We start from the raw sequence: 16,268 nt of genomic DNA, 5'->3' as shown, positions 1-16,268 counted from the left end.
CTCATGTTCTCCATAAATGCATGAAAATGGGACGAATTAAGGCTCGATTTAGCTCCTCTTTGGTTTATTCCTACAATTTACATAAAACAAATCAAAGTAGAATATTCGGGGGTATTTGTAGCCAGATGCTACATAAATAATACAGAAATGCGTGTAAAAATGAGGTAAAAACCTTATATAAAATACACGTATCAAATCTCCCCAAACCAAACCTTTGCTTGTCCCCAAGCAAATTATGAATGCAGCTAAGAATAAACAGAGGAACGGGACCAACGAATCAGCTACAAATCACCCACCAAAACCAGTTTAATGCAACAACTAACAAAGTGGCAAATGAGAAGTGCAAACGAATTAAATCAATGTTTCAAACTTACTAAACCGTCGACATTACAAGACTCAAAAGATATCGGACTCTCACGGGTCGTTCATCACTCAAAATTAGACACAAGGTGAGTATATATGTGAAAGATAGAAAGAAGTAAAGACACTCACCTAACTCGACCTTTAAGAACATGCATGCAGTTAACATGAATAAAGTCTCTACAACCGTACATACGCATTCCAACCATACTAGTGACCAAAACACATGCCGAGGACTTACATATGGGTAAGTGAGGTAATGGGTAAGAATGGGCTAAGATGAATTTGGATATGTGGGGTTAATAGCCAGGCTAGCAACAACAAATCCAAATTTTGAACTGCATCCCAACTTTGTACTCAATATAACAAAACAAAACAAAACAGTGCAAATTTCATGCACTAAACTCACGAAACACCAATACTTGTCAACTCCCCATAAGATATAAATTAGACATGGGAGTGAAAATCATCCGTACAATTTCTCTTTTTTTTTTCTTCCTTTTCTCACGTGATTGTTCTTTTTTTTTTTTTCATATTTCCATTTTTTTCATTCATTTTTCATTTCATTTTTTTTTTCTTTTCATCCATCATTTTTTCTTTCGCTCCCTTCAATTCTTCCACCAACTTCTAAAAATCAGATAAAATAACCAAACTGCAGTAAAGCATTCCAAACAACTACTCATCACTAGCTCGGCTAGGGTAGGAAAAATATAGATAGTAGCTAAAAGGACAAAAAGGCAATTTGGTTATGTGGGGCTCATGGGTAGAATGAAATAAAAGGGAAATGCCTCTCCTAACATATGTCACCATCCACAGACCGAATGCATACAGGTATTAAGAAGACTAGACTCATGCTTATGCAAATTGATGTTACATACCTTAAAGAGAGTACTACTCACATCCTAAATGAAACCGGTCATGAATGTCACCAGTTTATAAAGCTCTAACCTCAGAATGTAATGTAGCTTGCCGATATGTGAGTCAAGTCTATTCGTTTAGATAAAAGAGAAACAAAAACTCGTAGATCATGCACATAATCATGCCAACTAAATGTCAAGAATATGCAAGGCTAAAGTAAGGATTCAATGTAGCGTCAAAGTTCAAACGTTCCGACTCAAATTAAACGTGAAATTTTTTGAATTTTATGATGATTTTTTTTTGAATTAAAAACGACAACAATGCATGCGAAAGTAATGAAACATGCAAACGAAAATGCAAGAAAAACATGCGATCTCAAAATAATTGTATGACAAAAATCAATGGAAAGATATGGATACATACCTCCCCAAACCAAATCGTACAATGCCCTCATTGTACCAAAAATAGGGAAAGGAATGCAAATTGAGGAGAAAAGGAGAAGTGGAGTCGGAATACTCACAAAACGTCGTGAAGAGGGACCTCCCCAAACCGACCATGAACATGGGAGGTCAAAGAAAGTCAAGCAGTAGCTCCATAGACGTAAAGTAGCAGCTGGAAGACATAACTACTCGATCGAGTAGCTTGGAATAGCTCGATCGAGTGAACGGGTGTCTGGAAGGACTCGATCGAGTAAAAGAATCACTCGATCGAGTGAACGTTATTATGCGGCTGGTCGATCGAGTATATATATCACTCGATCAAGTGAATATTACTTCAAAAGTGCTTGATCGAGTAAGAAAACTACTCGATCGAGTGTTGTAACAAAACTAAAATGGGTCATATAACACGCATGAAAAACAAGGAGAGTATGTAGAGTGCATAAAACAGTGTCTAAAGTTCAACATAAAGCTAAAGAAAAATAAAAAGTTCAACAAAATTACAATAAAACAGTCCGGGCTGCCTCCCGGAGAGCGCAGGTTTAAGAGGTCCCGCACGACCTTTCTGGCATCAATTAACTAGCGCGTGAAGCTCGTCGTAGTAAAAGACTTCAACACGATTGTCTGCTTCATTTGCCTCGTGATAATGCTTCACATATTACCCATTCACCTTGAACCTACTACCTTCGGAATCTTCGAGCTCCACGGATCCAAATTTGGTAACAGCCGTCACCGTATAAGGACCACTCCACCTGGACTTCAGCTTGCCAGGAAATAATCGCAATCGGGCATTAAACAGCAGCACCTTTTGCCCAACATGAAACTCCCGAGGTAGAATCCTCTTGTCATGCCATCTCTTCGTCTTTTCTTTATAAATGCGCGAGCTATCATAGGCATTAAGCCAAAATTCTTCCAACTCATCTAGCTGCAAAAGACGATTCTGACCACACAACTTAGGATCAAAGTTAAGCTCACGAATTGCCCACCAAGCCTTACATTCCAATTCAACAGGTAAGTGACATGATTTCCCATAAACTAACCTATAAGGTGATGCACCAATTGGTGTCTTAAAGGCAGTTCTGTAGGCCCATCATGTGTCTTCTAATTTAAGACTCCAGTCCTTCCATGATTTAGAAACTACTTTAGACAATATCTCTTTCAACTCGCGATTAGAGACCTCAACCTGACCACTGGTTTGGGGATGATATCTCAAACCACGTTGGTGTTGGACACCAACTTTAGACAGAATAGAAGTTAGTTTCTTTTCTTTAAAGTGCATTCCCCCATCACTAATGACGACCCTAGGGACACCAAATCGGGGAAATATGACCTTTTTAAACATTTTTATCACGGTCTTGGCATCACAATGAGGTGAGGCAATTGCCTCAACCCATTTCGACACATAATCTACAGCCACTAAAATATACCTGTTACCTTTACTAGACGGGAACGGTCCTTGGAAGTCAATGCCCCAGACATCGAAAACCTCAACCTCTAAGATGCCATTTTGCGGCATCTCATGTCTCTTTGAAATGTTCCATGATCGTTGGCAAGCATCACAAGCTGAAACAAAAGACTTAGCATCAGCAAACAAAGAAGGCCAGTAAAAACCAGACTGAAGTACCTTAGACACGGTGCGCGAAGGACCGTGGTGACCACCATAGGGAGAGGAGTGACAGCCTTCCAGGACTACTTTGGCCTCCCACTGCGGAATACACCGTCTTTAGAGACCGTCTGCACATTCGTTAAATAAATAAGGATCGTCCTAGAAATACTACTTAGCGTTATACAGAAAACGCTTCCTCTGCTGATGAGAAAGGTCAGGCGGCAGCTTGCCACTGACAATGAAGTTAGCTATATCTGCATACCAAGGCTCTTGGTTAACAATAGACAATAAAACAGCAAATAAAGTATCGTCAGGGAAAGAGTCATCAATAGGTAGAGAATCTTCCCCTTCCTATCGCGACAGATGATCAGCTACAACGTTCTCAGCTCCTTTCTTATCCTTAATCTGCAAATCAAACTCCTGAAGGAGGAGTATCCATCTCAATAGCCGTGGTTTAGCCTCCTTCTTAGCAAGGAGATGCCTCAAAGCTGCATGGTCAGTAAAAACAGTAACTTCTGACCCAATCAAATAAGAACGAAATTTCTCTAAGGCATAAACTACAGCTAGCAGCTCTTTTTCAGTGGTAGTGTACTTCACTTGAGTCTCATCCAGAGTTCGGCTCGCATAGTAGATTGCATTTAAAGCTCTGTCTTTCTGTTGGCCTAGCACCGCTCCTAGTGCATAGTCACTGGCATCACACATTATCTCAAACGGCAAGTCCCAGTTGGGAGGTTGTATGATCGGCGCAGAGACTAAAGCCTGCTTTAACCTGTAAAAAGCAGAAAGACACTCATCAGTAAACACAAAAGGGGCATCCTTAAGTAGCAGCTATATAAGTGGTTTACCAATTTTTGAGAAATCCTTGATAAACCGGCAATAAAAGCAGGCGTGGCCAAGGAAACTCCTCACCCCCTTAACATTAACAGGAGGTGGTAATTGCTGAATCACTTCCACCTTTGCTTTATCAACCTCTATTCCCCTATCAGAAACTAAGTGCCCTAAGACAACTCCCTCGTTGACCATGAAATGGCACTTCTCCCGATTAAGCACAAGATTAACCTCAATGCAAATGCACGCAACACTTTATCAAGGTTAGACAGACAATTAGAAAAATCACTTCCATAAACACTGAAATCGTCCATGAAAACTTCCATAATAGACTCGATAAACTCTGAAAATATCCCCATCATGCACCTTTGGAAGGTGGCAGGGGCATTACATAAACCAAAAGGCATCCTGCGATAAGCAAACACGCCCTGAGGACAAGTAAATGTAGTCTTAGCTTGATCGTCTGGGTGGATAGGGATCTAAAAGAACCCGGAATACCCATCTAAATAGCAGAAAAATTTATGAGAAGCTAACCTTTCTACCATTTGATCAATAAAAGGAAGGGGAAAGTGATCTTTCTTGGTGGCGGCATTAAGCTGTCTGTAATCTATACACATCCGCCAACCAGTCACTACTCGAGTGGGTATTAACTAATTCTTATCATTCTTAACCACAGTAATCCCTCCTTTCTTTGGGACTACCTGCACTGGACTCACCCATTTAGAATGACCAACAGAATAGATAATACCTGCGTCGAGCAGCTTCATTACCTCAGCCATCACAACATCCTGCATCTTCTGGTTCAGTCGGCGCTGACCCTGTCTGCAAGGTTGTGATCTTCCTCCAGCTCTATCCTGTGCATACAAATATCGGGACTAATCCCCTTGATATCGTCCAATGAATAACCCAATGCTTTCCTGTTTTTCTTAAGCACAGCTAACAAGGATGTCGGCTGATCATTATCAAGCTTAGCACTAACAATGACTGGATATTTCTCACTATCATCTAAGAAAACATATTTTAGATGAGAAGGGAGAGGCTTGCGCTCCGGTACCTTTACCTCAATGGAGCAGAGAGTGCTAATCATCTGTTCCACTTGCTCTCCCTCAGCGTCGGTGAGTTCACGCTCATCTAAATCATCTATAAGCAAATCCAACACAGCATCATCATCATCTAGGCTATCTGCACACTCATCCAAAAGTATAAGAGCTTCTAGTGGGTCCTTCATGAAAGAACCCGACCAGAAGTCATAAATAGACTCGTCAATAATATCAACTGAATAACAAGTATCCTCTATCATTGGTCGAGCCAAAGTACTAGGCAGACTGAAAGTGATAGCGTTATCCCGTAGTGCAAGAGTCAAACGCCCTTTTTTGACATCAATAAAGGCCCCTGCTGTACAAAGGAATGGTCTTCCTAAGATAATTGGGGTCCGGGTGTCCTCAGCTATATCTAAAACAATGAAATCCACTGGTATAAAGAGCTTGCCTATTTTCACAGACACGTCCTCTAAGACACCTAAGGGCCTCCTAACAGATCTATCAGCCATCTGTAGGGTAATGTTAGTCACTTTAAGATGACTCATATTCAATTTCTTGCAGACAGATAGGGGCATGACACTGACGCTGGCTCCAAAATCACAAAGAGCCTTATCAATAACCACATTGCCTATAATACAGGTAATAGAGAAGCTACCCGGGTCTTTCATTTTAGGTGGAGCCTTATTTAAAAGTAAATTACTAGACTCTTCCATAAATGAAACCGTCTCAAATTCACTTAGCTCTCTCTTACGCGTCACGATATCTTTCATAAATTTAGCGTAAGTAGGTACCTGGGTAACAAGTTCGGTAAAAGGGACGGTTACCTTGAGGTTCTTCACAACGTCCACAAACCTACCGTACTGTCGCTCGATCTTCATGTCCTTCAGATGACCTGGGAAGGGTACTCTGGTAGCAATGAGTGGACCCGTGACTTTCTCTTTACCTTTATCAGTGTGTGACGTCTCCGCAGCAGGGGAAGATGACACGGTAGCGGAATTAGATAGTAAGATAGGGTCTCCGCTGCTTCTGGTGCTCGATCGAGCACTTTTACCACTCGATCGAGTGGTTTCATATAGGCATTCACTCGATCGACCATTTTTATCACTCGATCGAGCGATCTCTTTTTCTGGTTTTCTCGATCGATCATACTTATCACTCGATCGAGTGATTTCCTCAGCAATTTAACTCGATCGAGTAAGAATATCACTCGATCGACCATCAGCAATTTGGGCACTACTCGATCGACCATAATTATCACTCGATCGAGTGATGGGATGAATTATTTCACTCGATCGAGTAGTGTTTTCACTCGATCGAGTGTCTGGACAACACGCAGCAAGGATTTCGTCCAAAAACTCATCCATATCATCTTCCGGGGTCGCTTCAGCTGTCAAAACCCCGTCTTCTGGTACTTTTGGCCCCTCATGAGTAAGGCCAACTTGGAGATTCGTTGCACTAACTGGATCGCATGTCGGTAGAAGGTTGGCTTGGTCTTTCGCGAGTGTTAACTGCGCGACTTGTTCTCTTAACTCCACTATGCCGGTTTCATTCCTATTGCACTTCTCCCCAAATTGTTGTGTTAAATTCAACATCAAGGATTTCAGTTTGGCAATTTCCTCGTTTGCAGAAGGAGAGACCGGTTGCGGCGCTGGCGTAGAATCATACAGTTGAGAAAAAGGAACTCCTTGCTTGTATTTCTGATAAGCAAGGACGCGCTCTATACTCGCCAGACACTCAATAGGGTCATTCCCTTCCATGCCACATCTACCACATATATCCACATGCTCAGTAATCGAACAAACCTGTGCACTCTCACCTGTAGCTTCTGTAATCTCCACATTACCTAGACTTCTGCTAGGACTTTCCACTGCAGCTGCTGCCAACTCATTAACTTGCTCACTACCTCGGGGATTTCCATATTCGGAGACATGAATAGTCATCTCCTCAATTAGACGCCACCCTTGGTCATCTTCAACATTCTTCGTGAATCACCCCTTAGCTACACTCTCAAGAATATCTCTCTAGTTTCAATATAGTCCGTTGTAAAACTGAGTACAAAGGAACCAACGTTTGAACCCGTGATGAGGCACAGAGCGGACAAGCTTCTTGAACCTAGTCCAAGCCCCATCCAAGTCTTCGGTAGATAGTTGCTCAAAAGAACTAATCTGAGCTCTCAAGGTATTGGTACGCTGCTGTGGGAAATATCGCCTGTAAAAGGCCAAAGCAAGGGAACTCCAGTCTGTTTCACCGGCTGCCTCCCTATCTAGATCTCTCAACCATTCCCGGGCATCATCAGCTAAAGAAAAGGGAAAAAGAGTTGTCTTAACTTTGTCCTGTGTCACCCCAGCAGAAAGAGGAATGGTAGAGCAATACTCTGTAAACAGCTCTATGTGCCTGCATGGATCTTCTTCAGGTACCCCCCTAAAGAGATTTCTCTCGACCAGCTGTATGTAAGATGGGTGGATTCCAAAGGTTCCCGGATCAGTAAAGGGTAATAGGAAACCTTTTGGAAGCAAATCCACATTAGGCTCTGAGTGGCTGGATATATTGGGCATTCTGGCAAATAGACTTTACAAAGCACAACAAATAACCTGCAAAACTAATCAAAACTTTGCAGAAATGAGATCACTCTCAAGGAATAAATTCCTTGAGACGAGAAACAAACTTAAATAAAGCAACAAAATTACGCCACCTCCCAGGCAACGGCGCCAAAATTTGACAGGGCGGTCGTATACCTATCAAAAATAACCAACTGGCTCTAACTAATATAGCTAGGGAAGTCGGGTCGATCTCCACAGGGAGATGGGAAAATGTCAGCTTTGTCTAAGTTCGTCAAAGAAATAAATTGGGGGTTTTAAATGTATTGTTCTAACTAATTGAGAGTAAGAAAGAGAATAAAGAGAAAAAGTAGCTAAGAGAGAAGACAAATAAGACAGTTCACCATGATCATTCGGTCAAGTAATCTAGGTCTCGGTCAATGCAAGTGCGGTATAAAGAGCAAGTCAATATCTCCTTTCGGTCTCAATTCACCCTAAAGCACAAATAGCTTAGCTCTCGCCCTCACTATAGTGCCCTATTGTTCGCTACTAGTCTCGCCCTTTCCAACCTTTCGGTCCAGGTCAAGGTTTACTATGATATAAATGCCTAACTGCGTCGACTCAATTAGACAGATACAGATAATTGCAAAGCAGCTTAACAACAAAGACTACACCAAAGATTAACCTAATAAATCGACTACTATCCCTTCATAATCATGGATCCCCTTTAGTCTTAGCAGGAGGGAATTAGCTATGCATCATCATCGAATCAACAACAATAACATATAGATAATGGAAACTAGACATGATAACAAAACTAATAAGGATTGAAATAGAGTAATGATGAAAACAATAAAAGAGAGATAGCAAAAAAACAGTAAATATGATTAAGGAATTAAAAGGAATAATAATACCAATCGCAAATCTAAATCCGAGTAGCAAAGTGTAGAAAGAGAGTAAAATCCCAGAAACAGTAGCCAGTGATAGAGTAAAAGTGAATGAGAGGGGTTACGCAGTCTACGGTATTTTGTAGCATACGAAAATACCTCTCCAAAACAAATCCATAGCCTAATTACAAAAGCCCATACGAAAATAGGCGGAAAAACTCTAATACTGGCTAAATCACTCGATCAAGTGAAAATAAACCACTCGATCGAGCAACTAAACATCAAACCCCTCGATCGAGTGGAAATAAACCACTCGATCGAGTAACTCCTTGTAAAGTCTTCTCGTTTGAATACTCGAACTGCTCGATCGAGTAACCTTCAGTGTATAAAGCATTCGATCGACTAGAAAAGTAGTCGATCGAGCTATTTTGGCACGTTTAGACATTATAACACCTTCCGAAACCAGCTCACGCGTCTTCAAAGTGTTGGATTCCAAGCTCCGACTCATGTTCTCCATAAATGCATGCAAATGGGACGAATTAAGGCTCGATTTAGCTCCTCTTTGGTTTATTCCTGCAATTTACATAAAACGAACCAAAGTAGAATATTCGGAGGTATTTGTAGCCAGATGCTACATAAATAATACAGAAATGCGTGTAAAAATAAGGTAAAAACCTTATATAAAATACACGCATCATCATTTACCTACTGGAGTGATTTTTCCAGCTTTGATGTCACCAAGATACTTGGAACAATTCCTCTTCCAATGTCCAACATCATTACAATAATGGCATTTGTCAAGAGGACCCTTCTTGGTCTTTGAAGTGCTAGCTTCAAAAGTCTTAGCCTTGGTGGACATGGGAGCTTGCCTCTTACCCTTTTTCCCATTCTTCTTGAATTTCCCCTTACTCTTGGTGCTTATGTTAAGCACATCCTTAGGTGGGTTAACATTTAACCCCATGTCTCTTTCGGTTTGCACAAGTAACTTGTGCAACTCTTCAAGAGACACGTCCTTGTCTTGCATGTTAAAATTCACCCGGAATTGAACATATGCTTTGACTTTGGATAAGGAGTGTAGAATCCTATCTACAATGAGTTCTTTGGGGATTTCAACTTTTTGAATCTTCAAAGTCTCGACTAGCTCCAACAATTTGAGCACGTGAGGGCTAACCTTTTTGCCCTCCTTGAAATCGAGATCAAAGAATGCCGAGGCCGCCTCATATTGGACGATCCTCGGAGTTTGTGAAAACATTGTCACAAGCTTGGAATAGATTTCATTTGCGGTGCCCATTTTAAAGGCTCTCCTTTGGAGATCCGCCTCCATCGCAAAAATCAACACATTTTTCATTGCGGCGGACTCTTTGTGGTAAGCCTCATATGCTTCCCTAGTGGCGGCACTCGACCTAGCATTAGGTTCGGGTGGAGAGGCCTCGGTGAGGTAACGAAGCTTGTCGTCACCTTGGGCGGCTAATTTGAGTTGGGCATCCCAATCGGAGAAATTTGACCCATTCTTTTCAAGTTTACAACGATCAATGAAGGATCGTAGCCATGAAGCATTAGTGAGAGGTGTGGCGTTGGTGTTTGGTGCGGCCATTTGTTATGAGAAATTAAAGTGGTCTACAAAACAAAAATAGAAGGAATAAAACATTTTTAGTTTTTAATATCATACTTGTAAATAAATTAACAAGATATGAGCATTTATATAGTGACCTCTACCCAACTATTATAAATGATTCCAAGACCCAAATTCATATTAACTTGGGCACGGTGTGGCCGATGAATCCCTTATCAATATAACTCGGTGGATTAACTCTTTAATCGATTCTACTTTTAGAACTCTTGGTCGATAAAATTACATTAACTTTTATCTTAAACCCGGAACACATGCAACTACGGTTACGAATACTTCCGTTGAGCTCAATCCAAATTTCGAATAAATGTGTCCATGATCCAAACCCACATTAATTTGGGCACGGTGTGGCCGATAAATCCCTCATCAACATGAATTCGGTGGATAGACATTTATCACCCACTTCCCCTACGTAACAAGGTTTGTACCCCGGTGTGGCCGAATGCACTCCCTCACGAAATTGGTTTTCATGGTTTCTACTTTTTGGTAAGGCTAAGTCTCAATTGTTTGTTTTAGCGAGAGGTCATGTCAATTTATTATCTATCACGTTTTAAGTGAACTAAAGCGGTGAACTACGATAATTGTAATTGACACGCTCGATAAACTCGATAAAAATGACAATGCATGTTTTAGTTATGGCGATTTAGCGATGCATACAACATATAAAAAAAATGCAAAGCATAAATAATAAAATCCTAGTATGGCCTTCCTAAAATAGTAAATCTAATAAACTATTACAAATTCGAAAACCAACTCCTTTGTTCCCTTGAACTTCGATCTTGGCACGCATTTCGAGGTAACACCATCTTCATGGAAACTCCGGGAAATTACAAAGTAATAAATAAAATTATAAATGAATTACATAATTTCCTATTATACATTTGTAAATAAAATAAATCTACTAAATTACAAAATGGTGATACGAGATCACAATAAATTACAACCGAATCGATATTCCCATACATTTTGGGTAATATCAATTAAAACAAAGGCCATACTAAGTAAAATTACATAATTCAAAATTACATAAAAATAAAATTATGACAATCATAAATAAAATGCAGCATTATAATATGTATGAACATGCCCAATTTTATGCTAAATCGCCTTTAAGGAGCCAATATCGTATATTAAGTGGTTTTTACGCATTTGCGTGATTTAACCTTTTATAATCACAATAATTACATAAATTCAAATTTATGTACAAGTTAATTACCCTAACCAACTTAGGACTCAAAATTACTCTCCACTAACATATTGACAATAATTAACTTATATTTCTTAAAATTGTTCATAAATGGACTCAAAATTACAATATTATGTCATAAACTTCAAATAAATCATAACAATTTCAAATAAATTCAAAATTTGAAAATTTAAACTCATGAACATTCTGGAAAAATACCATGACACTCATAATGTTCAAAACTTAGGTTAAAATTTTCGAAAATTTATCGAGAAAAACAATGTTGCGGTTTATCGGTTTAATCAATTATTACCATAAAAAAAAGAGAAAAATTATTTTTATTAAATTTTCACTTTTAGATCTGAAAATGTGATAAAATGCAATATGTGACGTTTTTCTTTAGTCATGAAGTATGTTTTAGTAGTTTTTACTAATTAAAGTCACTATTTATGTGATTTTTCATCAAAAATTCATAAATCATGCATTAAGACTTCACTATAACCAAATATTTTACACACAACTTGTAAAATTTTATGTGATAACATACTAAATTTCTATGACCAGATTCGAAATATATCTCATATTAACCTATTTATCAATTTAAATACGATTTTAACTTGAAAAATCCTTATTTCGAGCATAATAACTCATATTATTATGAACATTTACAGGACATCAGTATATAATATATGTGAAAACATATCCAAAAACCACTGGAAAAATCGAAGTTTAGCTATTTTTAGTCCAAAAATGACATTTTAATCATAAAAATCACATTTTAATGCCATTATTAATAAAAATGAACAATAAAATCCATAAATAAACCAAAATATCCTAAAAACATTTTAGGATCAGAAACTTTAACATGCATAATAAATTTCGTGATATATCATAATAAACACAAATTTATAAGTTTTATTTGTTAATCGTATAACTCGGAAAAACAATAACCGATTTGCATGCAAACAACCTAAGGCTCATGATATCGCTTGTTAGAAATTATTAATCTCATATTTAGACATATTCATATATGTGATAATCTATTTAGTCATAAAATAAATTGTGATCTTATGCATGCAAACATAATTAGAAAAAGGGAAGAAATCGTCATTCTTACTATGAAAGTTTCGGATTTTGGGCACAAGTAAGATCTCCTTCTTACTTGTTCTTGAGCTTTCCTTATATGGAAGAACAAATATTCAAGCTTAGAATCTCTCCCAAAGATGTATACCCAAGATAACCTCTTAAAAGACTAATATTATTATTACTAGAACAATACTAATCTTAATAAAAATTGACCCAAAATATTGTTTTGGTCTCTTGTTTTTTCGATCAAGAGAAGAGGGAAGAAGGAGTAATTTTCTCTCTAAAAATCTATATGTTTTTAGATGTTAAGAATGAATGATGATCCACACACATTATGTTGTAGTGTATATTAGAAAAATATAGAGCAAAAAACCCTTGGCCTTGCTCTAGGAAAACCGGGTATAGGGGGTGTCAAGGGCCAATGCATGACCAAGATGCTCTTCACAAAAGCAACTAGGTGTGCATGGCTAGAATGTGTAGTAATTATTTTGTTTCCACTTAAATAATTAACACAAATTAAACATTACACTCCCTCCATTTTTTTAAGACTTATATAAAATGGGAAGTCCATTTTATATTTTGTCATTTGTCAATTTGTCACAAATTTCCATGACATTATGTGTATAAAATGTATTTTTAACAATTAAAAATCAACATATTAATAAAATATGTCACTTATAAAATTAACCTAGTAATTCATAATTACTTGTACCAAAAATGTTTCCGAATTATAAACTACAACATTCTGTGTTTATAATAATTTATTCATTCCGTTTTAATTGTTTCCGTAAACAAAAATTTCATCTAAGTAATAAAACAATTCTATTACTTAGACCGTATCTTATTTAATCAAATTACAATGAGACACGTAAATATTACTTCCAAAATCATCCGTTAATTTTAAGTAATTTAATTAACCCGTATCGTTATACGATCAATTAAATAATCAATTAAGAGTGTTACCCTTTAGGTATGACCTAAGGGGATCAGCCGATCACCACCGTCGCACGACAGTAATGTCAAACTCTAGTCAGCCAATTATTACCTATATGTGTGGACCAGTTGACTGTAAAATATTACTTCCCACATGTATTCTTAAAATGAGACTTAAACATGTGATCATCATGATCGACAGAGTTGTGATCGCATTATTGTCGGAGGACACATATTCCAACACGTACCTCGACTGATTGACGCCGTAGTTTTATCAAAATTCACCTGTTGTCCCGACGCCATCTCATAAGCCATCAAAATCCCCTTCATTGCCCGCTCTTCGTCCAAATTAGCTTTGAAAAAGAATAGGCAATCGTCAGCGAATAAAAGATGAGAGATCATTGGTGCTTCATGCGAAATTTTAATGCCATGTATAGCCCTATTCTCGACAGCCCTTCTCATTAAACTCGAGAGCACCTCGGCACATAAAATAAATAGGTATGGAGACAAAGGATCACCTTGGCGTAGGCCCCTCTGCGATCGAAATTCTCTCGTGGGTTTGCCATTAATAAGAACAGCAAAAGAGACCATCTGAACACACACCATCACTCTATTAATGCACCGAGCATCAAATCCCATCCGCTGCAAAATCCGCTCTAAAAAGCCCCATTCCACTATATCATAAGCTTTCGCCATGTCAAGTTTAAGCGCCATATGTCCCTCACCCCGGCGTGTATTCTTCATATGATGGAAAATTTCAAAAGCAATAAGAATATTATCCGTAATTAATCTCCCCGGGGTAAACGCACTTTGGTTCTCCGACACCACCTCCCCAAGAAAAACTTTCAATCTATTAGCGAGGACTTTCGACACAAGCTTATACACAACGTTACAAAGGCTAATGGGACGGATCTCACACATCTTATCAGGGCTCTTTACCTTAGGTATAAGAACGATAAAAGTTTTATTCATACCTGATGGGAACGGCCCACCCCTTAAAATTCCAAGCACCGTCTTAAGAACAACCGATCCAACAATGTGCTAGTATGTCTGATAAAACAAATTGCTCATGCCATCTGGACCCGGCGCTTTATCCGGATGCATTTGTTCCAAAGCTCGAATTATTTCATCCTCGGTATAATCAGCCCGTAACACATTATTCATATTCTCTGTAACCCTCCCAGCCACCCCATCGAGAACCTCCTCAAAATCACTTGGCTCCCCCGACTAAAATAATTTTTTTCAAAGTAATCGCACGCAACCGCTTCAATATTCTCAGCCCCCATACGGCATACTCCCCTGTCATCAATCAATTTCAGGATTGTATTCTTTTGCTTACGTTGTGTTACTTTCCGGTGAAAGTATTTCGTATTCTTATCCCTTTCCTGTAACCAAATAGCCCTCGACCGCTGTCTCCAGAACATTTCTTCTTGTTTTAGCAAATTCGAAATCTCCTTGACAAGCTCATTTCTTTCCTTTAGCAGCGCTGGTGTCCTCGCACCCTCATTAAGGATGCCAAGCCTACGTCTTTTCTTTTGGATGTCACGCATTACCTTGCCAATACTAACACCTTTCCACGCAAGCAGCTCCTCCCCACACCGTTTTAATTTATCCATGATTTCGCCCTCTCCCTCTCCCCCACGCCAAGCGAATAGTATCCTCACACTCCTCTTCACCAATCCACAGTTGCTCGAAATGAAACAGTTTCTTCCCATCCCTGTTATCCCTTCGTCTTTCCAGCCATAACTTGATAGGGGAATGGTCTGACCATTCTATAACCAAATGTCCAACTTGCGCATAAGAAAACAACTCAAACCACCCCTCATTCCCCATGGCCCTATCAAGTCTACACTGCCTATTTGCCTCATTAGCTTGTCCATTATCAAAAGTAAACTCATAGCCTTCAAACACCACGTCCCGTAGCCCACAGTCAATTACCGCTTCCCGAAAACTATTCATTTACCATTGTGCTCGGACTCCACCCTTCATCTCCGTCGCATACAATATCTCATTGAAATCCCCCACGCAAACCCACGGTCCATCATACTCGTCTTTCAAAATTCTCAATAATTGCCACGATAAATGCCTATCACTCACAACAGGCCACCCATAAAAACCCGTAACCATCCACGTCTTACTGTTCCAATTCACATCCATATCGATATGATGCATCGATGTGGACCTCAGCTTACATCCTACCTCTTTTTTCCACATAAATGCAAGACCCCCCGATCTCCCCGCACTATCCACCTCAATCCCTTCATAATCATTTAAGCACGCCCTAACTCTCCCAAATTCCTTACTGCTAAGTCTCGTCTCGCAAAGAAAGACTATAGCAGGGGCTTCTCTCCGTAGAAGGTTTCGTAATCCGCCTACTGCATCGGGGTTGCCCAAGCCCCGGCAGTTAAGGCTCAAAAGACTTATGATGCCCGGCGGGACTGAGTTGTCTCAGCCTCTGCCTCAGGTGAACTGACACCATGATCGATTTTAGCTTCTTACCACTCGCAAGTCCCCCCCTTCTCCCCCTTTGTACGTTCTCTTTTACCCAGCTTGATAGCCATATCCAGCTTCTCACCCCTCTCCTTCTCTCGCCCAATTCGAACCCATGATCCTCCACGTTTCTCTAACCCCGCTGCCTCAGACCCACCCCTTTCAATTTTAGAGTCACAATCTCCTCCCCCATCAGCCTCCATATCCTCCACCCCACGGTCTTCTCCCCTCACTTTAGTTTTAATTACCTCATACTCTTGCCTCTCAATCTTGACCTCCTTTCCCATAACAGGCCTATTATCCCCCTGCACCTTCAGTTGTTCACCTCCCCTATTTTCTTCCCTTGGATTTTATGACCTACCCCCTCCCTTCCCTTTCACCACAATTTAT

General features: G+C 39.5%; 1 protein-coding gene across 1 annotated transcript; it reads right to left on the bottom strand.

Moving 5' to 3' along the window:
- Window positions 1-14,996: 14,996 nt before the first annotated feature.
- On the bottom strand, window positions 14,997-15,347 carry LOC141602254 (uncharacterized). Its single transcript, XM_074422557.1, has one exon. The coding sequence runs from the start codon at window positions 15,345-15,347 to the stop codon at window positions 14,997-14,999; it is 351 nt and encodes a 116-aa protein (XP_074278658.1).
- Between the last annotated feature and the right edge of the window lie 921 nt (window positions 15,348-16,268).

Source organism: Silene latifolia, chromosome 9 (assembly GCF_048544455.1).
Source record: "Silene latifolia isolate original U9 population chromosome 9, ASM4854445v1, whole genome shotgun sequence".
NCBI lineage: Eukaryota > Viridiplantae > Streptophyta > Magnoliopsida > Caryophyllales > Caryophyllaceae > Silene > Silene latifolia.
Note: the sequence above shows the minus strand (reverse complement) of the source record. Positions and strands in the feature narration are given on the sequence as shown.